Here is a 27,869-nt window from a genome sequence, read left to right as displayed (position 1 = left end):
TTCTGCCGATCTTACCTACTCCAAAATTGCCTAAAAGCAGAAACATGCTAGCAAACTAGTAGGCTGACCAGGATCAGAATATTGCTAGCACGCTCGCGTCTGGCCCTACCTCCATAGCCAAAAGAAAACACAGCACACATTTCAGGTTTATGACCATTTATCAGAACATTAGGTCAATGAATTGAAATATTTGCCAGAATCTTACTGCCTTGCTCGCCTGAGGGTCATTAAATCCCACCCAAGGCTAACGGAGAATGTTGTTCTGCGCGCCTCGCCTGCTCCGGTTTTGAGGTGGGTCTGCTGGTAAAATTCTGACAGTAAACTCTATTTTTCTTTCTGCAGATGCTGCCATTTTTGTTGATTGTTGTTTTGATTGTAGATTTCTAGCATGTGCAGTATTTGGATTTTGTGTTAGTGTGCAACACCAATTGTTTAATTTACAGCAAAGGATGGAAAAATTTTCCTTCTTGCTCTCTCTCCTCCCTTTGATATTCTCTCAAAATGAGGAGGATACTTACCACAGTGTACATCCTATGACAAGAACCTATGCATGGAGTCTTTTAACATGGAAAGGCAGTTGCATTGCAGCTACCACAGCATTCTGCCTGACCAGGGGATTCTCCCACTCTTATTCCTGAGTTATGCGCACATTATAAGAATTTGCAGGTTGATCATCAATCTGTTATGTTAATCCAAGTTATGAATCTGGAGCTTTTAAGTCCCGGAATGGGACTAAAACCCTGAATTTCTGGCTCAGAGGTGGGGACACTATCCATTGTGCCACAAAGTTCTTCCAACAGATAGTTTTCTACTATGTTCCCAAAAACAAACTTGAAAATTTACACATCATGGGATGTGCTAGGGACTGAAATTTTTTTTGTCAATGCATAAACTAATCCCATAAGTACATCATTACTTTTTTATGCCATAGATCTGATGCAAACTCCTCTGACATCTGTCGGACCCTTAACTCTTATGAAGTATCATGATATTCTCATTCTCTGAATGGTTCTTTTTTATAGTTTCTTTAAGTAAGGCAGTTCAATTATAAATTGTCAATAGATTTCTGTTCCTATAAACTGATGTTAAGACTGCCTTAAGATTCCTAAACTCATTTCACATGGGAATCATTATAGATATATTATACATGATATATTTTAACTGGATCCAAGCCTAAGTCTCAAGAATGAAAAAGGTTTCAGCCTGCTGGGCTATCAGCCTGCTTGAGCTATGACAAACCATATTTATTATTATTTGATTATTCTGCCAAATAAGGATATAATGCATGGCTTTAGATTTTAAACAATCAAGAGTGGAAGCATTTTATTAAAATAAAAGCAGTTCATTTAAAGGATGGAGTAATGAGCAGAAGGAACAAACAACAATATAACTTGACATATACATGTATTCTAACAATTTAGAATAGCCAAGTGTATTTTTACTATTAGTCATAAATGCAAAATAAGAACATAAAGAACTCTCCATAAACTTTATTATAGCTGTGTGAGGTAAGGATGCCACTTCGCAAAAACTTTGCAGTGAAGGATGGGTACTCACCATTTAAAGTTATGTTAAATAATTTAAAGCTATCAAAACTGCTTTAATTAAAAAGTATAACTACAATCTTTACTGTAGATCCAGATTAACAGCGATAAAGTGAATGGCCTATGTGTGTATTGCATTGAAATGAAATGTAGACACGTGTGGTTACAAACATTGTTAAATAATATTACCTAGTCATTCTAGTACAATGTAAACAATTATAAACTGCAAATTATAAACTGCAAAACTCCCACAAGTATTAAGCATTTCTTCCATTCATTCTTCTTTCAAACATTTTCAAATCTTTTGCAGATAGTGCATTAAGATAACAGGTGCGAGGACTTGATGTAACAAATATCCCACCCAATGGCTGAATTTGGTATATACAAGTTCCTATTTACAAAGTTAGAACTTCCCCTCCATCATCAGTTGTGTGAAAGAGACTGGTCATTACATTTAATAGGCCTCATTATCTCATTTTGAATATTTTTAATTTAATTTTGTTCCAGCAATTGTGGTACTTGCATGCCCAGTTCTCAAAATCTTTCAAACAAAAATCTGTGTGCTTCCCCTTTCAAATTTGCCACAATTCACACAGAAATATTATTTATGACATTCTCAAGTTCTGTTGTAGACAAGCCACCACAGTTCTTTGCTACTGAAGGGTTATTTAATCTTAAAATATCATTGCACCAATCAAATCAGGTTGCAGTTTAAATGTGATGACATGTTTGTTTTCATTCTGGCACATAGTCTAAGTACAAGTATATATACACATTTGTGCAGAATGTAAGTTGAAAGTATACAAGTACTTTGTAAAAATAGGTATTGAATTTTGCAAAAATTGTGCAGGTTATTAGATTGCAAAATTTATAATACACTTGTAGGCATTTGAGAGAAAAAATAATAGGTTAAGTTACTTAAACTGAATTGATGTCAACTGACATCAGTGTTTTAAAGGGACCTTTATCTTTCCCTTCTTTCAATTCACTGAAAGGTTAATTCATTGTTTCCAGTTCCAGTTATTTGTGTAAAGCTGTATCCTATTCACAAAGTATAAGGTACTTTGCTGAAATAGGTGGTGGAAATGTTGATGGGAGGAGAAGGTAGAAGATGGCTTTCAAACCTGAATTAAATTAGGTCAGAATGCTAAATATTTGTGACCTCATCTTTAATAAATAGTCAGCAGGCAAGACTCGGTCATTAATGCTAAACTTGTCACTCATACACTATACATTGTACAAGGAGAGCCAGAGAGGCCAAAGGCAGAGTGCAGTATTAGGTCCAGTTAATTATATATATATTAAAAAAGTGATTATAAAGCAGTTCATCTTATCTGGTAAGTGAAGCATGAATTCTGTTTTTTTTCTTTTGCTGAAGTCTGAGCACACGCATTCTACATTCACCGTGTTAACAGTTTTTTTTGGATAAGTGGGAACTCTGCAGGCACCCTTTACATCAAAGCTTTTTCAGTTTTAAGTTATTTGCAAACAAACTGATCAACTATTTGCGTGCATTTTTTGCATTTGACGTAACAGCACCAATGGAATTTACAATGGCACCTTTCAACTTGCACAGTCTTGAACTGGTCATAACCCCGTCCGCAGCACATTAGCTCACAGCCATCCATTCCCTCAGAGGTCTTGTTACAGAGGCGGCCCATTGTGCCCAGGGAGCCTGTGCTCTTATTCTTCACACAGTAATCAGGGCTCTGGTCAAGATAAACTAGGTCATCAGGAGTAGGAGGATTGAAGCGGCTGTTTACTAGCTCCAGCTTCCCTTTGCGGGTGATCTTCATGGCAGCGGCACTGTCATACTTTTCTTTCAGCAGGTCCCCCACTTTCCGGAAGTCAGCAAGTTGAAGCCAACATGTCTTCAAGCTGCAGGAGCCAGAAACACCATGGCACTTGCATGCCACATCTGCCAGATTGTATACAGCCTGGAAAATAATGAAGGACAAAAGCATTATATTTCCAGAAATTATGTTTTATGTTATGTTACATATGTTACTCTTTGCAGTTAATGCTTAATTCCAGGTAAATGAATTGTGAACCATAATTTACTGGAATGTCTCTGGACTATTCAGGTTACCTGTAAGTGAACTCTACTAGAGTGTATGTGTGCATAATTGGTGAGGCAAAGATCAGAATCAATACTTCAGAATAATGTCCTATTATAACGAAACTCACAAAGAAAGGTGAAAACTGTAGGGATGAATATAAAAACTGTCATTTCCAAGCAGATTGGAACATGGAATAAAAATGATATAATACAATATGTGGTTGATAAGTACAGTTCATTTACATAGTCATTGTTGGTGTTGATTTTGGACTAATTTCTCCCCTCTTATGAAAGTGATGACAATGCAAGATACTTATTTCCGGGCAATCATTAGACATCTTTGCATAGAGCACGACAGCCAAGCACGATGTCGTCCTGCTGACTGGAATTTGCTAAAAAACAGCATCTTGCATTCATATCTCCCATTACAGGCATGATAACACCCTAGGACACTTTACAGAGCTATAATCAGAAAGAGATGGATCTTCAAGGAATGCCAAGGGGTCTGTTTGATTATCCAAGGCAGGTTTAAATCTGGAAAGCTGCTCAGAAAGCAGAATTAAGGGAAGTGGTGATCGGTTAGGTAAGGGGTTAGGCAATGATGGAAAGGGTGGGGATGGATGTGAAGTGGCGGGGAGGGCAAACTACACAAATGAAAAAAATAAACAGCTGCATGACTGGGTGGAAGGAAAGTGAGGAGGCAGGAAAGACAGGCCTCAAAAGGATCAAAAGGAAGGAAGGAAAAATATAAGCAATGGGATCAGATTCAGAATAGTCACATGTGCACATGGATGGACAAAGAGAGAATTAGGTTACACAGACATAGCAGAAATTAAAAGATGTATACTGTCTAAGAATAGAGGATAGGAAGAAATCAACATGATAAAGTTCAAGTGGAGTAGAGATGATCAACAGACAGGACGACAAGAGCTTGAAAAATCATAAACCAATTAAAAACAAATTGGAAAAATGAAGTCGGTCCATGAACAATCTGAACGACAAGAGTATCAATTGCTGGATGTTGTCAGTGGAAGCAAAGAGGGATACAAAATCAACCATGAGTCAGAAACACCTAATTCAGGTATCAAGGGTATAGTGGTCTCACACTGCGAAGCAATGTGCACAAGCAGACCTGCTTCACCAGCTGAGGGGCAAGAAGCAATAGAAATGAAACCAAAGGATCAAGGAAAGCGAAGTCCAGCAATCAAGAGAAATGTAAAAGGTAAATCAATTAGATGAGAAAGCTGGTCAGGGGTCAGTTGTAGAAAGATGAAGGGCACACAGGACTGAAGAAGCAGAAAGCCAGCCCAACAAGTCCTTTGAAGAATGATGGAGGAGTTCTGAGGGACAAATGAAGCAAACAGAGAGCAGGAAGGCAGGGATCATTCGGAAGCCTGACAGCAAGGTTGGAACCCATAAAATAGATCAAGACCAGGGTACAGCCTTCCCACCCAATTGAGACCCTTAAAATGCAATTAATGCCCAAATAAAAGACTCCCCCGGCCATCACTAGTATTAACCCAGCGGCAGACTGGCCTGATTCCATATTGATAGCAAAACATGCAAACCTGTGCAGGTTCTTGTAATCTCTTAGGGAGCATATCTTATTTATGGCCAGTCAGTGCCTGATCAAAGGACCCAGCATCAGGAAGGGAGGAGTCCACTTAGAGCCATGCATGCCGCTTTCCCATGACTCTCCATCCTACAAAACAGTTCGGCCATCACTTAACTCTAGCCTGAGTCCCTTCATTTTTTCTCTTTAGAGCAGAGGAGGATGAGAGGCAACTTATATGAGAGGTTTATAAGATGATGAGGGGGATAGATAGAGTGCATGTGCAGAGACAATTTCCTCGGATGGATGTAGCTGTTACTAGGGGTCATAACTATAACGTTCATGGTGGGAGATATAGGAGGGATGTCCAAGGTAGATTCCTTACTCAGAGAGTGGTTGGGGTGTGGAATACACTGCCTGCTGTGATAGTGGAGTCGGACACTTTAGGAACTTTCAAGCAGTTATTAGATAGGCACATGGAGCACACCAGAGTGATAGGGAGTGGAATAGCTTGATCTTGGGTTTGGACATAGTTCGGCTCAACATTGAGGGTCGAAGAGCCTGTACTGTCCTGTATTGTTCTATGTTTCTATAAGTCTGGGCATTTGGTGGGTGTCATTCCAACAGCAGCCACCACCTCCCTGGTGGCACCACTGAGCAAAATAACCTCCCCAGGATCCTGATCCAGTGACAGTCCACCAGTGGCCTGTTAATTTCTTGATTCGCTTGTAATTCAGAGGGCCTTCCCCAAGGAATCCAATGCAGATCTCTCGCCAGCTCTCCAGAGGCATTTGCTTCCATAAAATTTCCCCCAAGATTGCTCTGGACTCAAAGATAGGCGATTCAAAGTAATGTTCACAAGAACATTTCTGGTGTTTCAGAAAGGAAAAAGGACAGTACTTGAGCTAACATTCTGAACATGTAAAGGAATAGTTGGTAACATGATGTTAAAAAAAACCACGCATAAGTAATTGGGGGAACTATTTTGATTTGAATTGATTTATTATTGTCACATGTATTGGTACACAGGGAAAAGTATTGTTTCTTGCACACTATACAGACAGAACGTATCGTTCATAGAGTAGAAAGGAGAGAAGGAAAGGAGAGGGTGCATTCTCCTTTCTTAACGTTCTTAAGCCATTCTTAACATTCCCACCTCCTGCTTTCTCTAGTTACAGAAGAGATTGCATAACTTGGCAAGAGTCAGGGATGTGGGCTGTGGGAGGCGGGGAGTGGATGGACCTACAATAACATATAATTTGACTGCCTGCTAACTGTAGTGGTAGTCTGGCACCATGAGGATGTAGATACTGCTGTCAGAGCCTGAGCCTCTGAGGTTCAACCGCTTGCACATGTCAGGATTGCTGGTCCATTGCTGAGTAAGGGAGCAGCTACAGAAATGGACAAGCTGAGTGGCTGCCTTGCACAGCATTGATTCTGCCAGACAGTCTGTCAGTTGCCTGAAAGTGACTTCATCTGATCAGCACTTCATACAGATGTACTTCCATGCTGCTTTCAGAATAGTAGGTTATGCAGCTGCTGTGGAGAGTCTAGTGTGGCTGGTCTCCTCCTACCAATATCTTAGTGCGCATTCTCTCTGCCCTATTCAAAGGTGTTTAGTTGCATTTCTGAAAAAAGTTTGAATAGCTGTATCAAGACCTGTTAAATGGATTTTCTCGTCATTTGTAGTTTTTGGCCTGTTCAGTCTATACAAAACATTTCAAAGAATAATTTCCCCCCTGTTGCTATAAACAAGGCACTCCTAACTGATAGAATTATAATTGAAATTACTATAGAATCAGTTTATAAATAATTTGTTTTTTTACATGATAGAAGCAGAGATCTATTGTGTACACAAGTATAACTTCTGTGGAGATATTTCACTGTTTCTTTATCTTTGTTATGGTGTTGTTATTATTTCAAAAAGTGCGTGTCTTTATTTTTGAACTTTCTTGCAGGAGGGTTTATTTTGAGATTAAAGAATACATTTTACTTCCAGATATACATTAAACTTCCTTCACATTGACAATGGGAAAACAGTTTTGCTTTTGAGCTTTACCTGGACCATTTCTTTATTCTTAACGGTACATTTTAAACTACATTTCCTAATTTCCAATGTATTCTGAATCAATTTTCCTTCAGCTGGTTATTTACAAATGTACTTCGGATGTTTAGGGAGATGGTTCACTTTGAAGCTACTGCTTTGTGATTTGAATGTACAATTGCATATAATCACAGAATATAATCCACATAAAACTGGTGAACTATTGTAGACAATTATAAACATACAGTAGAGAATGGATTGTAATCCAAGTAATCAAATAAAAATCCTATAATTCTATGCAATCACCATCAGTAATGACCCTGACTATAATCTTTTTAACAAAGCCTGAGCAAACTACTTCCCACCTGTCCACGTCTCTTCCACTTACATTATTTTTCTTCCTCCTAAAAGTAAAAACAATACTATCCATGTTGTCACTAGGATGGCGAGACAGTCAGGAAGAAAATAACAATACAGTCTGTTTTCTGGCTTGTGGGGAGGCCAGGTTTGTGTATGCATAGCCTTTCATGACCCGGAAGGAAAGCACAAATACTTGCTCATTGTTCAGAGAGACTTATGAAACTCGCTGGCTGCAACCACAGGTAAGAATTTTAAACAAAAAAATCTGTCTTTTCACAGCCCTAGCTGAAATTACAATTTATATTTTTAATATTATCAAGTGAACCACTAAAACAAGAACTGCTCAGAATCTGTCCGCCTGGGAAAGTAGGCTCTATTTTAAGAAGCCACAGAAGTTTGTTTATGACCAGGTGAGAAGAGGTGAACTGGCTCCCCTCTATTTAACTGGTTGGTCTAAGTTTCTTTTTATGAGAAAATGCCTTTTCCATATCGGAATGTATTTAATTATTTAAGCTGTCAGCAAAAATGGACCAATCAAACAAGGCTTCCTTGAATTAAAGAAAGAACAAATTTATTAACCACTAAATCAGAGGAAAAACAATAAAAATGCCACATCAAGCATTTAGCCATGATGTAACCATTAGGGCCAACAACCACACACACACACACACACACACACAGGTATCAGAAATAAGAGTTCAGTAAAGAAAAGGTTAAAATAATATACAATCAAGTGAATTTTGATTGTTCGAGACATAGATTTTAAACACTGTGCCTGATTTGTGCTAGCTGGTTTCTTAGATGTGGTCAGGTCTTGGTTCAATGACTTCTTGAACCCAATGACACGCTTATTCCACAAGAAAGTAGGAGAGAAAGCAATCTTCAGCCTGCCTATTTTCTCTGCTGAAGGCTTTCTGGACACTTGCAATCTCCCTCCAGTGGCTGGGCACGTTGTGTATTTCTAGGATGTTTTCAGTATGTCTGTCTGGGCAGCCATTGTTTTAATATGCAGAATTTTGCCTTTTTAAAGTCTCTTCCTGAGACAGATACAAGTTTCAAGATGTATCTGAATTATAGAAAATGTCTCTCCACATAACCCTGGAGGTAATTTGTTTATTTCTCACCTTCATTTGGAATGTGACCTTACATCGTTTTAGCAGCTTGCTCTGTCTCAATCAAATTGTAAAATTTCCAGTCAGTAGAAAATTGAAATATCATATTTTCAAAATAAAGATTAATTCTGATTTCATTACAAAGTATAAAAGCACAAAACAATATTAACTTCAATTCATTCTCTTGTGCCCTTGTCTGGGTGATCCATTTTTTCCTAAGTGGGTCTATTTAAACTTTGGACAAGATAGTCAACATATTCAAGGTATTCAATTTCTCTGCAATTTCTAATTGATTTGGCTGAACTGGCTGGAGAAACAAACTCCAATGGAAAAGAACCCTGCGTTCTGAGTTTTGAATTTCTCCAGAAAGGTCAAAGGTTGTGGTTAGTATAGACTGTGGTCTCTCTGGATCCAATTTGGAATATATCTCATAGAAATCATAGAAACCCTACAGTACAGAAAGAGGCCATTCTGTGCATTGAGTCTGCACCGACTACAACCCCTACCCCCATATCCATTCATATTTTATCTACTAATCCTCTAACCTATGCATCTACGGTCAATTTAGCATGGCCAATCAACCTAACCCGCACATCTTTAGACTGTGGGAGGAAACCGGAGCACCCGGAGGAAAGCCACACAGACAAGAGGAGAATGTGCAAACTCCACACAGACAGTGACCCAAACTGGGAATCGAACCCAGGTCCCTGGAGCAGTGAAGCAGCAGCGCTAACCACTGTGCTACCGTGCCACCCACAGAAGAAATGCTACAGTGCATAAAGAGGCCATTTGGCCCATCAAGTCTGCAAGTACCACAATCCCACCCAGGCCTTACCCCCATATCCACCCGCTAATCCCTCTAACCTACGCATCTCAGGACACTAAGAGGCAATTTTAGCATGACCAATCAACCTAACTTGCACATCTTTGGACTGTGGGAGGAAACTGGAGCACCCAGAGGAAACCCACACAGACACAAGGAGAATGTGCAAACTTCACAACGACAGTGGCTCAAGCCAAGAATTGAACCCAGATCCCTAGAACTGTGAAGCAGCAGTGCTAACCACTGTGCTATCTCAAGGTGTTTGAGAGCTAGTAATAAACTTTATTTTTCTACTGTAGCTTTGGAGAAGTACCCAATTGGTTTCCCTACACCTGATTCATCCTCCTGGAGGAAGACAGCCTCTATTCTGAGGTCACTGTCATTGTTGATTACTTCAAATGCTTGGTTACGGTCTGCAGCTGCTAACATTGGTTTGTTCATTAAAATGGCTTTCAGATTTTCGAAAGTAGTCTGGTCCATATGACTTTTGTTTCTTTTCTGTGTGAGTCTGTTTGTGGTGTAGTGCTGAAGTTTGGAATAAGTTTGCAGTAGAATCCACACATCCTTATAAATTTTGTGATTTCCCATTTTGTTTTGGGAATGGAAATTGTACTACTGCTTGTTCTTGATATACCAATGTCCTGGTTATGTTACCTGATTCTTAGCAAACTCACTCTTGCGACAGCTAACTGTCACTTATAGAAAAAGGCTTCTAGTTGCTCTAAATGAATTTCTCAAGTGTCACTACACTAGAAGGTTGTCCTGGTGCAGTACACAATTGGATAAGTCCATCACTCCCAGGTTCATTGGTTTTTGAAATGTGGCTGGGACATTTCTGAAATCAAATGGCATGACCCAACATTGGTATAACCCACTTGGAGTCATGAAGGTGGAGTCAAGGAAAACTGACAATATCCCTTGAGTAAATCTCAAGTAGGCTGCAGTACCTACCCTATCTATACAGTATCTCAGGTTGGATATCAGATAGAAATTGGCCTTGGTCACTGCATTAACATTCCAGTAGTCAATACAGAGCCTTGTGGAGCCAACTGGTTTGAGCACAACTAGGGAATCCCAACTACTGCTGCTAGGCTCTATTGGTGCTCCAGAAGGTAACTAATATCCTCTTGAACTTGGGCCAGCTTCTCTGGACCTAGACCATGGGAATATTGCCTTATGGAAGGGACCTCTCGCACACTCACATCATGGAGAGCTAAAATGGTGCAGCCTGGCTTGTCTCGACAGATGCTTTTAAGATGCAGTGAACAGCCTTATCAGGTCTCCTCGCTGTTCCGCATTTAGGTGGGTGAATTATGGTGCCCAATTTTGCCACAAATTCTGTTTCCTTGCCACACATTATGGGGTTCAATACAGGGCTCAACCACTTCTGCCTCCAGTTCATCCCTGTTGTTGTTCTGTTTGTCCTCCAGGTCTGTTGTATTGGACAGACCTGCTTTGTGGGCTGTGATACTGTTCTGTCATGTGACATAACAAAATCTTTGTTTTTTCCTATTGCCTGGGATGTCATTTAGGTAATTTATCTCCACAAGATACTTTGCCACTATATTTGGGCCACTGAACCAGGCTTTTAGGGGTTCACCCGGTATTGGTGGGAGGACTAGAGATTAGTCTCTTTGCTGAAAGGTTTGGGCCCTGACACATTTGTCTGCCTGTTTACTTACAGCTGTTTGGGAGATTTTTAAGTGTCCTTGAGCCATGTCACAGGCTGTCATGAGTCACTCACAGACCAAGTTTACTGAGTGTAACATGGAGACTTCTTCCTTCTGTTCTACAAATCTCTCCATGATTAATTTCAGAGGATATCTCACTTGATGTCCGTAATCCAATTCAAACTAATTAAAACCAGGAAACTCATTGGACGAGTCTCTGGTAGAGAATAGAAGAAAGTCTTGGTCTTTATCCCAGTCACGGGGATGAGCAATAATGGGGGAGGAGATGAAATATGAGTGTAAACTAGCTACTAATATAAAAGAAGACAGGAAGAGTTTTTTCTATATATAAAAGGTGAGAGAGAGGCAAAAATAGCCATTGGACCATTGGAAATTGAGGCTGGAGAAGTAACAATAATAAACAAAGCAATGGCAGAGGAACTGAATAGTTACTTTCCATCAGTCTTAATGATGGAAGATACCAGTGGGATGCCAGAACTCCAGGAAAGTCAGAGGGCATAGGTGAGTGTAATGGCCATCACTAAAGAGAAGGTTCTGTGGATACTAAAAGATCTGAAGGTGGATAAATCACCTGGACAGATGGACTATACCCCGGGGTTCTAAAAGAGATAGCTGAAGAAATTGTGGAGGCATCGATGGTGATTTTTCAGGAATCAGTGGAGGCAGGGAGGGTCCCAGAGAACTGGAAAGTAGCAAATGTTTAAGAAGGGAGGGAGGCAGCAGATGAGAAATTATAGGCTGGTTAGCCTGACTTCGGTCATTGGCAAGTTTTTAGATTCCATTATTAAAGATGAGATCGCAGAGGACTTGGAATGCATGATAAAATAGGACTGAGTCAGCACGGCTTTGTCAAGGGGAGATCATGTCTGAAAAATCTGTTAGAGTTCTTTGAAGAGCTAACAAGGAAGTTAGATATAGGAGAACCAGTGGACGTGATTTATTTAGATTTCCAGAAGGCCTTTGGCAAGGTGCCACATAGGAGACTATTAAATAAGTTAAGTGCCAATTGTGTTAAGGGTAAGATCCTGGCATGGATAAAGGATTGGCTGACTTGCACAATGCAGAGAGTGAGGACAAAGGGGTCTTTCTCAGGATGGCAGCCAGTGACCAGTGGTGTGCCTCAGGGGTCAGTGCTGGAACCACAACTTTTCACAATATACATTAATGAATTGGAGGAAGGAACTGAAGGCACTGTTGCTAAGTTTGCAGAGGATACAAAGATATGTAGAGAGACAGATAGTGTTGAGGATGCAGGGAGCTGCAGAAGGACTTGGACAGATTAGGAGAGTGGGCAAAGAAGTGCAAGATGGAATGCAATGTGGAAAAATGTAAGGTTATGGACTTTGAAAGAAGGAATGGAGATACTAAGCATTTTCCCATTTAGAAAATAGTCATGAAATCAGAAACACAAAAGGACATGGGAGTCATTGTTCAAGATTTTCTTAAGGTTAACGTGCAGGTTCAGTTGACAGTTTGGAAGGCAAATGCAATGTTAGCATACAAGAGCAGGGATGTACTTCTGAAGCTGTGTCAGGCTGTGGTCAGACCCCATTTGGAATATTGTGAGTAGTTTTGGGCCCCATATCTAAGGAAGGATGTGCTTGGAAAGGATCCAGAGGAGGTTCACAAGAATGATCCCTGGAATGAAGAGCTTGTTGTATGAGGAACGGTTGAGGACTCTGGATCTGTATTGGTTGGGAGGTATGGGATACTGTGAGGCTTGGATAGAGCAAATGTGGAGAGGATGTTTCCATTAGTAGGAAAAATTAGAACCAGAGGGCATAACCTCAGGCTAAAAGGACAATCCTTTAAAACAGAGATGAGAAGGAATTTCTTCATCCAGAAAGTGGTGAATCTGTGGAACTCTTTGCCACAGAAGGTGTGAAGGCCAGTTCCTTGAGTGTCTTTAAGACAGAGATAGATTGGTTCTTGATTAATAAGGGGTTATGGGAAAAAGACAGGAGAATGGGGATGAGAAAAAAAAATCGGTCATGATTGAATGGCGGAGCAGACTTGATGGGTCGAGTGGTCTAATTCTGCTCCTATGTCTTATGGATACTCATGGCAGTATGCCATGATCATTGTTTTTAGGCTCTGATGGTACCATTCTAGTATCCCCTGCAACAGTTGATGATACGGTGACGACATCAGTTGGATCGTGCACAAGTTATCCATGAGTTCCTGGAATATTTGGGACATGCCATCTGAGCCCTCATCTGACTGGATTTTGTTACTTTTCCCCACCACTATTTTGGCAGCTATGGTTTTGAGGGGAAGTGTCCCTGGGAAGCAAGGACGCACATCCATAATAATAAGGATATTTTGAAAGCTCCCTTTTGTTTTGGGCAGAAGTCCCACAAAATCCATAAGCACCTGCTGAATGGTTTCCCAAAAACTGGCATGGGAATCATAGGTGATGGTTTCATTGCAGACTCGGGTTTTCCCACAATCTGGCTGCTGTGGCAGGTTCTGCAAAATCTTACTACTTCCTTTGGTGGTGTGGCCAGTAAAAATATTGGCTGATACAGACTTGGGTTTTTTGTATACCAACATAACAGCCATCTGGATTTTGTGTGCTGGCAGTAATATTTCCCCATGTTACCGCAGTTGCAGCACAGCCTGATGAATCATTCTCCATTACTTGTTTGCAGATTTGTCAGAGAGTCTTTACTTTCTCATCAGCACCTCATTGCTAATGTATAGCATTCAGGGATTGCCTCTGACTCAACTTCAATTTGGGCAGCTTGAGATAACTTTATTAATAACAGGTCAGCTTGCTGAGCAGCAACCGAGGAAGACATACATGTTATCTCCTTAGGGTCCTCTAGACTCGCAAACAAAGTTTCAGATAACCAGACAGTACAGTCATCTATCTACAGCACCTCTTCAGCCTCCTCTGACAGAGTTTCTCCCTATAGACCAAGTTACTACACAGTCAGGGAAAAAGGCTGGCACATTCTCCTGAAGCTATTCTATCTTCCTGACCTCAATCAGCTTCTTAGATTATTGGGCATATTATCACTTTGATCCTGCCAGGTCAGTACTGAGGATCATGTCAATTCCACCCACAAGCAAACAGAAGGATGACTCCCATGCTCACTGATGAAAGGGGTGGAATATTCCCCCAAAAATCTAAGTCATAATGGCAAGAATACTGAGAAGCTTCACACCAGTCCATCAGGTACACTCCATAGTTGCAACTATTCCACACTTGAGTCACTTTCTTGGAGTGGCTAGTTGTGCACTGGTACTGAGGGGAGTGGGCCTAAACATGCCAGTGAGCCCAGCTGCAAAGAGCTCATGCACCATTTTGTAAGGGTGCCCCAATCTCACAGTGCACTTGGAGACCCTCTCCCTCCCCCCATTGATTATCAAGACCTTCCTCTCCTTATCAGCGGCATGTTCCCCCAACCCCTCCCCACATCAGTCCTTGGCATTGGTCTCCTCAGGTGGTTCCCCCATCATGCTCCCCTGCATGATCCACCCCTGTATGATCCCCCCTCTACATAGCCTCACATCCCCATCATAGCTTCCATTCAGCCTACCCCCCATCATAGACCCCACTCAGCCCACCCCCCATCATAGACCCACTCAGACTCCACCCCTTTGGCACTAACCACTGCCCCGGCACATTGGCAATGTCCAACTGACACTGCCAGAATGTCCCGTGAGTACTGTCAAGTGTACCGTGTGGGCACTCTACGATGAACAGTGCCAGCTATGCCCCCTATCACCATGGAGCTTCAATGATCTGCCATTCTCCCACTCCCAGCATGGCAATTGTGTCTGGTCTCTGCTGGTGTAGATCAGTACTAATTCGCACTGGTGTGATCTCCTGCTGGATAGGTGGGAACATTTTGGGAGGGGGACAGTTGCCTGCCAAACTCACTAATATGATTGAAATGAAGGAAATCTCATGCTAATTCACCCTGCATCATTTCTGGGCATGATCTGGTTTGCGGCAGTAGAAAAGGGTTTGGGTGGCACAGTGGTTAGCACTGCTGACTCACAGGACCAGGAACCCGGGTTCCATTCCCAACTTGGATCACGGTCTGTGTGAAGTTTGCACTTCTCCCCATGATTGCATGGATTTCCTCCAGGTGCTCCGGTTTCCTCTACAATCCAAAGACGTGCGGGTTAGGTGGACTGGCCATACTAAATTCCCCTTTTAGTGTCAGGGAGATTAGCTAGGGTAAATGCACGGGGGGGTTTGGGGAATAGGGCCTGGTTGGGATTGTTGTCAGTGCAGACTTGATGGGCAAAATGGCCTCCTTCTGCACTGTAGGATTCTATGGTTCTATGATTACAAACCATTTGGCGTGGAACATCAAGCCAATTTTTAGGCCCTTGGGCTATTTTCAGGAATTGGCACAATCTGCGCCAGGTACAGCGAGGTCAGAAAATCACCCCCAAGGTTGCACCCAGTGCAAGGAGATCAGCATATACCCTCCTTCAGTACCCTTTACCAACACCTTGGCACTTACTACCTTCTCTCTGGGGTAAAAGTTATGCTTTATCCCAGCAATTCAGGTAGCTGGCCCTCTGTATCACTATATCACTACAGACTTAACACACCCGAGGGAAATGTGGCCACTCTTCCTTCAATACAAAATCCTTGTAACTCTCAGGAATATTTTAAACTCACCTGTACTCACACTGGTCTGAGACTCTGGTCTACAGGGATTTGCTGCCTCTGTCAGAGTTGTGGCCTGGTTTGCTCTGCTTTCTTTCATAGAATCATAGAAACGCTACAGTGCAGAAAGAGGCCATCTGGCCCATCAAGTCTGCACCGACCACAATCCCACCCAGGCCCTACCCCCATATCCTTACACATTTACCTGCTAATCCCTCTAACGTAGCATTTCAGGACAATAAGGGGCAATTTTTTTTTAGCATGGCCAATCAACCTAACCTGCACATCTTTCGACTGTGGGAGGAAACCAACGCAGACACAAGGAGAATGTGCAAACTTCACACAGACAGTGACCCAAGCCAGGATTCGGACCCAGGTCCCTGGAGCTGTGAAGCAGCAGTGCTAACCACTGTGCTACCGTGCCTCTCATTTTCTGTGTGGGGCTTGTGTGCCCCAACAAATCCCATGGTCTTTCCCATAACCATCAACAATCAGCACAGAGATGTTTTGCATTGTGGCTGTTAAACCACACAGTTTCAACCTCATCCTCTTCTCAGCACCATCCTTTCTGTCCTGAGAAGGGTCAGTGATCGGATACTGAACACCCATGGCAGCCGAAAACATCTTCTATCCTTCCCATTTCACTGGGTTAACTAGGCAATGAGTTTCCTTTAGGTAAGGGTTTGTGGACAAACTCAGAACTATCAGCTAGGGTTGCAGCCTACCTAGTCCTTGTTACATTCTGTTCCTGTATGAGTTCTTATCAGGAAGTTTATGCAATTTTTGAACTCCTTGAGGATACTATTTCATAAAGGTTTTCATAGGTACCTCGGTTTTTAATTGCCTGTGCCCACCTGTTAAAAGCAAGTTGTTCAAATTTCAAGTACATCTGGTTGGGCTATTTCTGAGGGTACAAAATTTCTGACCTCCGACACTAACTATTACAGACTTTCTGCTGCCTCACAGCGCGTTGTATTTCCCTTGAGCAAAAGGCAGCAAACCTCATGAGCTTCTCCTGTCAGCTTAGTCTACAACAGCAGTAATGAATGGGCTGACCTCTTTAACTGTTGTGCTATCATTTCAAAAGAGCTAAAGAAGGCATCCACCTCTTCTGAATCAAATTTAGGAATTCAAATTTGCAAACTTCAGTCTGACCTTAGGGTGTCTTCAAGGAGCATAATAGGATCCTCCCTTCTCCACCCAAGCTGTTTTAATTTAGAAGTCTTTTCTCTTTCACTTCCATGGAATTACATACAAACATATGAAATAGGAGGAGATGTAGGCCATTCAATTCTCAAGTCTGCTCTGCCATTCAATATGATCACAGCTGATATGTTTGTATTTTAAGTTCTACATTCCTATTTACCCTTGATAATCTTTAATTCCCTTGGTTAACAAGAATTTAAATACCCCTGCCTTAAAAATCTTCAATGACCCTGCCTTCTGAGGCAGAGGGTTCCAAAGTTGCACAACCCTCAGAAAAAAATTCTCCTCATCTGTGTTTGAAAATGACAACCACTAATTTTAAAACAGTACCCCCTTGTTCTGGATTCCCCCACAAATGGAAACATCCTTTCCACATCCAACTTGTCAAGATCATTCAAGATTTTATATATTTCAATCAGGACCCCCTTCATCCTTCTGAACTGTAGTGGAAACAAGCCCAATCTGTCCAACATTTCCTCATAAGACAACCCACTCATTCCAGCTATCAATCCAATGAACCTCTGAACCATCTCTAATACTCTCTCCAATTCTCTCCCCTTTCCTTGAATGCTATCTCCCTTTCCTAAAATGTTCTCTCCTCCTTTCATTCCTGCCTCTCTCCCTCTCTTTCTCATTCCTGCCTCACTCTCTCCCTTTCCTCAAATTCCAGCTCCAATTTCCACTGCTCCAATATTTAATTTCTCTGTTGCTAATTGATCTCAGTATCCTCAATTTCATACCCATTTTAAAATTTCCATTTTTCTGACTTTTAGGTGAAACTCCACCTCTAAGTACCTTGAAAGGACAGTGTGTTTATTCTTGCCAGTTATCCCAGCCTGTTCTATGAAACCATTAACATTGAATGTAGACATTTTAGTATTTTAGTATTTTTGTACTACAGACCCAAGAAAACCAGGTTTTCTTGGTTAAAAACCAGGTTTTTAAAGGAACAATTTACTTTACCCACTCCAACACTTTTGTCAGGAGTGAACCAGCTTCCCTCTATTCAACCTCTTTTATTGGCCACAACAAAGGTTTAAGTTTCTTTTGACGAGGATATGCCTTTCCCAGATTAGAATGTATTTAACTATTTAAGATGTGAGCAATTAAGGAGCCAATCAAACAAGGCTTTCTTGAGTGAAATAAACGGTAAATTTATTGGCACCAAACACACACACACATACATCAGAAATAAGGGCAGGTAAGAGTCCAATTAAAAAGTATGAAATAATATAGTTAAGAGTCCTTTGATTGTCCTCGAGATGTAGACTTTAAACATTGTGGTCAATTTGGGTTAGTTAGTTCCCTGGATGTGATCAGATGTAGAAGATGTTACAATTATTATGAGATCTCAGTTTTCTGATAGGCTTTAGGGACAGTTGACTTCTTGAATCAGGATATTCACTTATTCAAAAAGAGAGAAAGAATAAGAGCAGTCTTTAGCCTGTTTCCTCGGTTGAAAGCTCTCTTGATGCCACCTGCGTTACTTGCACTCCCCCTCTCGCTGATAACTGGTAGTTCACATATTGTGTTTTCACAAGAGACTTTAGGTGGGTCCATTTGTGACAAGTATTGTTTCAATATCCAGTACTTTGTATTTTTTACATCTCTTCCTGAGACAGAAGTTTTGGTGGGTATCTGGAAAATATGAAATGTCTCTATCTTCACACTCCCCTGAAGCTAATTTGATTGTTTTTTCACCTTCATCTTGCAATGTGGCCATGTATTTTTAGCAGTTTACTCTGTATCAGTTCAAATTACAAAATTTCCCCTCAACTGAAAGTTGGAAAATCTTGTTTTCAAAATTAAAGGGGCATAGTCTCATAACAAGTTTCTCTTAAGAAAAAGACCCTTCTAATTGCCCATTTGGTTCATAAGAACATAAGAAATAGGAGCAGGAGTAGGCCATTTAGCCCTTCAAGCATTCAATAAGATCATGGCTGATCTGAAGTGAATCAGTTCCACTTTCCCGCTTTCTCCCCATAACCCTTAATTCCCCTGTCTATCAGAAACCTATCTACCCGTGACTTAAAAATATTTAGCGAGGTAGCCTCCATCACTTCAACGGGCAGAGAATTCCAGAGATTCACCAACCATTGAGTGAAGAAGTTCCTCCTCAACTCTGATCTAAACTGCCCCCCCTTATCTTGAGGCTGTGTCCTCTAGTCCTGCTATCCTTTCTAAGTGGGAAGAATCTCTCTACCTCTATCCTATCCATAACCTTCATTATCTTATACGTCTCTATAAGATCCCCCCTCAGCCTTCTAAACTCCAACGAGTACAGACCCAGTCTATTTAGTCTCTCTTCATAGGCCAACCCCCTCATCTCCGGTATCAGCCTAGTGAACCTCCTCTGCACTCCTTCCAAGGCCAATAATCCTTCCGCAAGTGCGGTGACCAAAACTGCACACAGTACTCCAGCTGCGGCCTCACCAGTACCCTGTACAGTTGCAGCAAGACCTCCCTACTTTTATATTCTATCCCCCTCACTATAAAGGCCAACATTCCATTCGCCTTCTTGATCACCTGCTGCACCTGCAAACTGGGCTTTTGCGACTCATGCACAAGGACCCCCAGGTCCCTCTGCACCGTAGCATGTTGCAGCTTTTCGCCTTTTAAATAATAATCCCTCCTACTATTATTTCTGCCAAAGTGGATAACCTCACACTTGCTAACATTATACTCCATCTGCCAGGTCCTCGCCCACTCGCTCAACCTATCCAGATCTCTCTGCAGACTTTCCACACCCTCCACACAATTTGCTTTTCCACTCATCTTCGTGTCATTAGTCACATCCTCATAGAAATCCAATAAATTCGTCAAACATGACTTCACTTTAACGAATCCGTGCTGCGTCTGCTCAATCAAACCATTCTTTTCTAGGTGCCTTGCTATTTCTTCTTTCACAAATGTCCTTTAGGGAAAGAAATCTGCTGTCCTTACCTGGTCTGCCCTACATATGACTCCAGAGCCACAGCAATGTGGTTGACACTCAACTGCCCTATTAGGGCAACCAGTGATAAGCAATAAATGCTGACCAGCCAGCGATGCCATGCCCCACGAATTAAAAAAAATCTGATCAACTTCATCATGTTCATTGTAATTTGAATTGATTGCTCTACCTAGGTCCTCAATTAGCTAAATTCGCTAGATAATTAGTGTGTGGATCAGGTTAATGCCAACAGCACAGGGTTCAATCCCTCTTCCAGCTGAGGCAGGTTCAAGGCCTGCCTCCTTGCCCGAATAGAAATAAATATCATGGCGCTATATCAGGGTTTGGAGAATAATCGCCAAGGACCTGACTTCAGGAAAAGAACTGAAGAAGATAACTTAGGCCCAATTATTTGATGAGAAATTAGAATGTATGTCTGAGAGTATGGTGGAGGCAGATTCAATATGGCTTTCAAAAGAGATTTGGATCAGCAACTGAAATGAAAGGATTTGTAGGCCTAAAGGATAAGGGCAGGGAAATGGGCCTAAATTAGTTGCCCTTGTGGACAGTTGGTATGAACGCAATGGGCCAAATTGTATTCTTCCGTGCTTTAATCATTCCATGATTTCATAATTATTTTGCAAGGATAGGACTCCCCCAGCGCTAAAAAGACATATGACATTCATAGCAAATGAAATTATAAGAATTCCTTTCTTTGCAGAATTGCATATGCCACGATGCCACATTGCATCCCAGGCAAAGGGGAACAGACTGATCAGAAAGGAAAGATTGGAAATACAATCTTCACCTGGTCCAATCATAATAATAGTGGCCAAATTCAGCCCAGAAAAATTGCACCTCCCACTCCAGTGTGACATCAACAAAAATATTGATTGGATCAATGCCTGATATACACCTCAATATGCATAATCCAGACAAAAGTAAGGTTTTTTTTAAATTTGTGTATCGGGATTTGGAATACAAAATGCCAACACTGTGCCATGTCTAACATAGTTAGTTGCAGATAGTCTGGACGCCAATGCACAAGAAACAGCCTATGATCAACATGTTTGGGTATATAAAAAAAAGTTCTTTCAGAGAGAAGAGTGGATAAAAGGGTGAGTTTGAGTTGTTAATCATATGTGCAAATAAGAAAATCAAACATTGTATTTCCTAATACAAAGGTTGCAGTTCACACGCTGGTGAAACTTCAGTCTGTCTTAAAAATGTTCTAAATAAATAAAAATTTATAGAAAAATGAAATTCTACAGTAAATATTCATTTTCAGATTGAGAAAAGATCTATAATTTTAAAAAGTATTGTCAAAGTGAAAACAAATAAAACTAGCCAGAATGCAACATCACAATTGGCAAAACTGCAATACCAGAAAATGAAAATATTGAATGGTGTAGTTAGGTAGTTTAAATGATAGATTGATTAAAAGATGGGTAAATAAATAGATTAGTGCAGATGACACTAAGATTGGTGGCATAGTGGACAGTGAAGAAAATTATCTCCAATTGCAATGGGATCTTGATCAACTGGGTCAGTGGGCTGACGAATGACAGATGGAGTTTAATTTAGACAAATGCGAGGTGATTCATTTTGGTAGATTGAACCAGGGCAGGACTTACTTAGTTAATGGTAGGGCACTGGGGAGAGGTACAGAACAAAGAGATATAGGGGTACATGTTCATAGTTCCTTCAAAGAGGAGCCACAGCTGGACAGAGTGATGAAGAAAGCATTTGGCATGCTTGGTTTCATCGATCAAAACATTGAATACAGGAGTTGGAATGTCTTGTTGAAGTTGTACAAGACATTGGTAAGGCCACACTTGGAATACTGTCTGCAATTCTGGTCACCCTATAATAGAAACAATATTATTAAACGAGAAAGAGTGCAGAAAAGATGTACTAGAATGCTACCAGGACTTGATGGATTGAGTTATAAGGAGGCTGGATAGACCGGGACTTTTTTCTTTGGAGCGTAAGAGGCTGAGGGGTGATCCTACAGAGGTCTATAAAATAATGATTGGCACAGATCAGCTAGATTTCCCAAAATTAAGGGAGTCTGAAACTAGAGGATGTAGGTTTAAGGTGAGAGGGGAAAGATACAAAAGTGTCCAGAGGTGCAATATTTTCACACAGAGGGTGGCGAGTGTCTGGAACAAGCTGCCAGAGGTAGTAGTAGAGGTGGGTACAATTTTGTCTTTTAAAAGCATTTAGATAGTTATATGGGTACAATGGTATAGAGGGATATGGGCCAAATGCAGGCGATTGGGATCAGCTTAGGAGTTTAAAAAAGAAGGCGGCATGGACAAGTTGAGCCGAAGGGCCTGCTTCCATGCTGTAAAGCTCTATAACTCTATGATTCATAGATAAAAATAGACAATAGGTGAATAGGCAGCAGATGGCCAAATAACTAAGAAAATATTTAAAAAGACAAAGGAGCAGGCAGATGGAGATACAGAAACATTTTGGAAATCTGGTGAAGATGGAAAATGTTTTCTTGTCCATTAATGATGGGTAAAAATAAAAGAGACTCATTTCTGGCTATTTCTTACCCTTCTGCCAGCTTCATTGTTCTGTAGATTCATCAGTGTCCTGGCATGTTCTTCTGAGCCTTTGGGGTAATTTTTCTCCCTCTCCCTAGCATCCACAAATTCTTTGGCAAACCTGTAGCCATAATCTACATTGTCCCCACAACCTCCCCAGAGCCAGTCCCGGGGAAGGTCTTTGGGTCTGGCAGTACGACTGCAGCCACAGGTTGAGAGTTCCCCTTCACGACATGCACGGCTTATTGCATTTACTACACCAGCTGCTGAAATAGAATATGTGAAGGCAGTCTCCCGGCTCCCTGAAATTAGACAAAACAGGATATGGTTAATATACATGTAGCTGCAGCATTTATACATATAACTGATTACCTCAACTATATTTCCACTTCACATTCCCTGGTCTCAAACAAAGGGTCAAAAAGCGTCAAAGAACAGGCAACATGGTGGCACAGTGATTAGCACTGATGCCTCACAGCATCAGGGACGGGTTCAATTCTGGCCTCGGATGACTATGTGGAGTTCTTCCCATGCCTGTGTGTGTTTCCTCTGGGTGTTCCGGCTTCCTCCCACAGTCCAAAGACATGCAGGTTAGGTGGACTGGCCATGCTAAATTGTGCCTTATTGTCCAAAGATATGTAGGTTAGGTGGATTAGCTATGGTAAAATCCATGACAATAAGGTGGGGAGAGAGCCCTGGGTAAGACGCTTAGATGTGGAGATGCTGGCATTGGACTAGGGTAAGCACAGTAAGTCTCACAACACCAGGTTAAAGTCCAACAAGTTTATTTGGTAGCACAAGCTTTCCGAGTGTCATTCCTTCTTCAGGTGAGTGAAGAGTTGTGTTTGCAAATAGGGCATAGATAGACACAGACTCCATTACAAGATAATGGTTGGAATGCGAGTCTTTACAAATAATCAAGTCTTTACAGATACAGACAATGTGAGTGGAGAGAGGGTAAAGCACACATTAAAGAGGTGTGAATTGTCTCCAGCCACGACAGTTAGTGAGAGTTTGAAAGCCCAGGCAAGTCAGAGCGACACTCCGAAAGCTTGTGCCACCAAATAAACCTGTTGGACTTTAACCTGTTGTGAGATTTTTTACTGTGCTTACCCCAGTTCAACGCTGGTATCTCCACATAAGGGATTCAATGATATATTAGTATTTGTTTCCTCTTATCTCTGTGCATGCATATATTTCTTCCCAATCTTGTCAACATTTTTCCCTACTTCTCTCTTAAAAGCAATTACAGATATATTGGTATACAGTCGCATGGATGTCAGCAGTTGTCCAATAACTTACGTAAGTTCATTTTTATCTATATGTGATTCTAAACAGTGAGGTTGTGATTTTACCATGTATAAGTGGATGGGTTTTTTAATGAGATAAGTTAGGGCCCTGAATGTCAACACATTATTGAAATTTGGAGGACATTGGTGACCTGACCTGATTTCTACAGAAGCAGACTTTCCAGCAGAAGTGATGAAATAATGATCAGTCTGGTTTTAGATTTTTGTCTTCTAGGTCAATTTCAGTGTCCCATTACAGTCCTGGTTTGGACCAGTTAATTCAGTAGAAACAAGGTATCAAACATACTTCAATATTACTGAAGGAACTATATCTTTTTTTTTACCTTTTCAGCAAATACATAGATATCAGAATTTACACTTGTTCACTAAACATTTCTCAAGGATGATCCAGATTATCAATTCTGATGTCTGTCATGGATCCACTATAGTCTAAAGGTGACCGCTATTTGTCAATAAAATACCAAATTTACTGAATCAACAAAGACAAGTCTGACATGAAACAAAATACTGAAAGCAGCCAAGTTTCACAGTTCTGTTTTATAAAACTTGCATAAAATGAGACTTGAGTATGTCTCTATTATTTATATTAGAAAACATATATTTTGGCATGGTAGACTTGCTTAAGAGCACTTTTGAAATGTTTCCTTCTATAAAACTTTTATTTTGTTAGTTGTTTTCAAGGTAGTAAAAGGCATTCCTCCTCCTCAAGCTCGATTTATAATGCTTACTACTATAGTGCTCTCTGCGGCTGAAGTAGTGTATTTCACTGTTAAGTCTCCAATTATCATTAATTTGAATCTGCAGAGGTCAATATCAAAGCTACCATATTGTGACAATACTATGTCATTAAGAAATGTATTTGTGTCATGTTTCTTTGTGCAGGATTTTTTTCAGGAGTCAGTTCTATTTACTTGTGCTGCTTTGTATATAACCAGCAGCCTACATGTTGATGCTGCTGATGTATATTTGATCTTAATTGCGGGAATGTTTGTTTTAATCTGGGCTAATGCAGTGTCATTATTTTAGGACTTTCCCCGGGGTATGGGACTTGATTAGGTTGAATGATAGGAAGAACTATGTGATTGGGCCAAGCTTGGCTCACAGAGAGAAACAAGCTCAGTTGGTACTTAAGATCTTGTGCTTCATCACAGCATGAATCAATTCCAGCTTCCCGGACTGTCTGGATCCACTACAGTTTGCCTACTGCCACGGGTCCACAGCAGACACCATCTCCCTGGCCCTGCACTCAACCCTAGGACACCTAGATAACAAAGACACCTATGTCAGACTCCTATTTATTGACTACAGCTCAGCCTTCAACACCATTATTCCTACAAAACTCATCTCCAAACTCTATGGCCTGGGCATCGACTCGTCCCTCCGCAACTGGATCCTGAACTTCCTAGCTCACAGACCACAATCAGTAAGGATAGGCAACAACACCTCCTCCACAACCATCCTCAACACTGGTGCCCCACAAGGCTGTGTTCTCGGCCCCCTACTATGCTCCTTACACACTTATGACTTGTGTGGCCAAATTCCCCTTCCAACTCGGTTTTCATGTTTGCTGATGACACCACCATAGTGGGTCATTTCTCAAACAATGATGAGATAGAGTACAGGAATGAGACAAATCTAGTGAACTGGTGCGGTGACAATAATCTCTCCCTTAATGTCAACAAAATGAAGGTCATCAACTTCAAGAAGCGTAGAGGGGAACATGCCCCTGACTACATCAATGGAGGTGAAGTTAAAAAAAAGTCGAGAGCTTCAAGTTTTTAGGTGTGCAGATCACCAACAACTGTCTTGGTCCCCCATGTTGACACTATAGTTAAGAAAGCCTACCAACGCATCTACTTTCTCAGAAGATTAAGGAAATTTGGTATGTCAGTTACGACTCTCGCCAACTTTTACAGAAGCGCCATAGAAAGCATTCTTTCTGGCTGTATCACAGTTTGATATGGCTCCTGCTCTACCCAAGACCGCAAGAAACTATAAAAGGTCACGCATGTAGCCCAATCCATCACGCAAACCAGCCTCCCGTGCATTGACTCTATCTACACTGCCCACTGCCTTGGCAAAGCAGTCAGCAAAATTAAGGATCCCATGCACTCTGGACATTCTCTCTTCCGCCTTCTGTCGGGAAAAAGATACAAAAGTCTGAGGTCACATACAAAACGACTCAAGAACAGCTTCTTCCCTGCTGCCGCCAAACTTTTGAATGGACCTACCTTGCATTAGTTGATCTTTCTCTACACCCTAGATTTGACTGTAACACTATATTTGGCGCTCTCTCCTTTCCTTCTCTACAAATGATATGCTCCGTCTGTATAGCACGCAAGAAACAATATTTTTCACTGTATGTTAATATCATTCATTGACTCTGTCTACACTTCACGCTGCCTCGGCAAAGCAGCCAGTGCAATTAAGGACTCCACACACCCTGCATATACCCTCTTCCACCTTCCTCCATTGGGAAAAAGATACAAAAATCTGATGTCAGGTACCAACTGACTCAAGAACAGCTTCTTCCCTGCTGCTGTCAGACTTTTGAATGGACTTGCCTTGCATTAAGTTGATCTTTCTCTATACCCTAGCTATGACTGTAACACTACATTCTGCACTCTCTCGTTTCCTTCTCTATGAACAGTATGTTTTTTCTGTATAGCGCGCAAGAAACAATACTTTTCACTGTATGTTAATACATGTGACAATAATAAATCAAATCAAATATAAAAAATCTTTAGAGAGAAGTAGCTCTCTGTGCCTCTCTTTCTCTCTCTGGAGATTGTAGACTGTCAGATAATAGATTTCTTTCTCTGAGGCTGTGCTGTTGGAAGATAGATCTTTTTCTAGAAGCAGCTCTATGGAAGTTAGAAGACAGGTGTCTTTCTGTATCTCTGTCCAGTGGGGTTAAAATATTGGAAATCTAGCATCCATGTGAGCCTATATGTTTGTGCTGATTCTGAAGAGGGATTTATGGCTGTGGGAACTAACTGTTAAGAATTATACCATTGTCATTTTTAAGTATTTCAACTGGTAAAAGTTACGCTAATTTTTGTTATATTTCAACTGTGTTGTTAAATTTTGTTTCAATAAAAGCTTCCTAGTAGGTTAATAGAATCACACCTGGAATGAAAAATCTTATTCTTGTATCAGGCCAAAATCAAAAAAGGTTGGGGTCTAGGTTAACTTCATAATATTTTGGGGGTTCTGATCTGTTCCCTAACAATGTGCTCAATTGAAGAATAGCAAGCCTCTGGTCACATAACTAACTATTATTCTCAGTCATTACCTCCAAGATAAACAATTATGCTGATTGTTGTCTGTAGGGCCATGTCTGCATCCAATACAACAGTAGTTACATATCAGCAACATGAATCAGCTTGGGTATCCTGCTATATAAATGCAAGTTTTTGCTCTATTATTAAGTCTAGTTCATCAAGGTTGGGAATTCTGACAAATGATTCTTTCTCTAAACTAGACTTGTGGTACTGTAATGTACAATATATACAAGAATGGTATATATTTCTATAGCACTTTTAGCATAATGAAGGCACTTTACAGGAGCATTATAAAACAAAACATGCTATCAAACCACAAAGGCAACAAAGTTTTGTATGATCTCAAGATTATACACAGTGGAATGTGGGAGAGCAGCCTGGAGTGTGCTGAATAGTCAAGTCTAGAGGCACTGATGGCTTGAATGAGGGTTTCAGCAGCACATGAACCGAGACAGAGCAAAGTTCGATGATGTTATATGGATGGAAGAAGCAATTATATAGAGATTGTGGATTATGAGTATTAATGCAATATTAATGTGATTAAGATTCAGTTCTAAAATCATCAAAACTAATCAATTAACAGTAAGATTTAATAGGTGCAGTCACTAAACTGTTAATGGCATTCACAAAGAAAACAGAGTTCATTATATAAATCAACAAATAGTCCTTGAATGATCACTAAATGAAATGCAATGTTGGCTATCATTAGTATTTGAATATGATACTAAACAAGGAAATCTTTCTCTTCAGGAAGTTAAAATTCC

At 40.8% G+C, this 27,869-nt stretch overlaps 1 protein-coding gene across 1 annotated transcript in view; it reads right to left on the bottom strand.

Moving 5' to 3' along the window:
* Nucleotides 1-1,320: 1,320 nt before the first annotated feature.
* The window catches only part of wnt5b (wingless-type MMTV integration site family, member 5b), a 120,131-nt gene continuing 93,582 nt past the window's right edge, over nucleotides 1,321-27,869 (bottom strand). The window contains exons 4-5 of the mRNA XM_080190914.1: nucleotides 22,521-22,813; nucleotides 1,321-3,481 (exon numbers count right to left, since the gene is read on the bottom strand). Of these exons, the coding sequence (XP_080047040.1) occupies nucleotides 3,023-3,481; nucleotides 22,521-22,813 (752 nt within the window). The 3' untranslated portion in view covers nucleotides 1,321-3,022. The remainder of the gene's footprint in view (nucleotides 3,482-22,520; nucleotides 22,814-27,869) is intronic.

This window comes from Carcharhinus amblyrhynchos, chromosome 6 (assembly GCF_965287045.1).
Source record: "Carcharhinus amblyrhynchos chromosome 6, sCarAmb.v2.hapA, whole genome shotgun sequence".
Classification (NCBI taxonomy): domain Eukaryota; kingdom Metazoa; phylum Chordata; class Chondrichthyes; order Carcharhiniformes; family Carcharhinidae; genus Carcharhinus; species Carcharhinus amblyrhynchos.
This window is presented reverse-complemented; position numbering and strand designations above follow the sequence as displayed.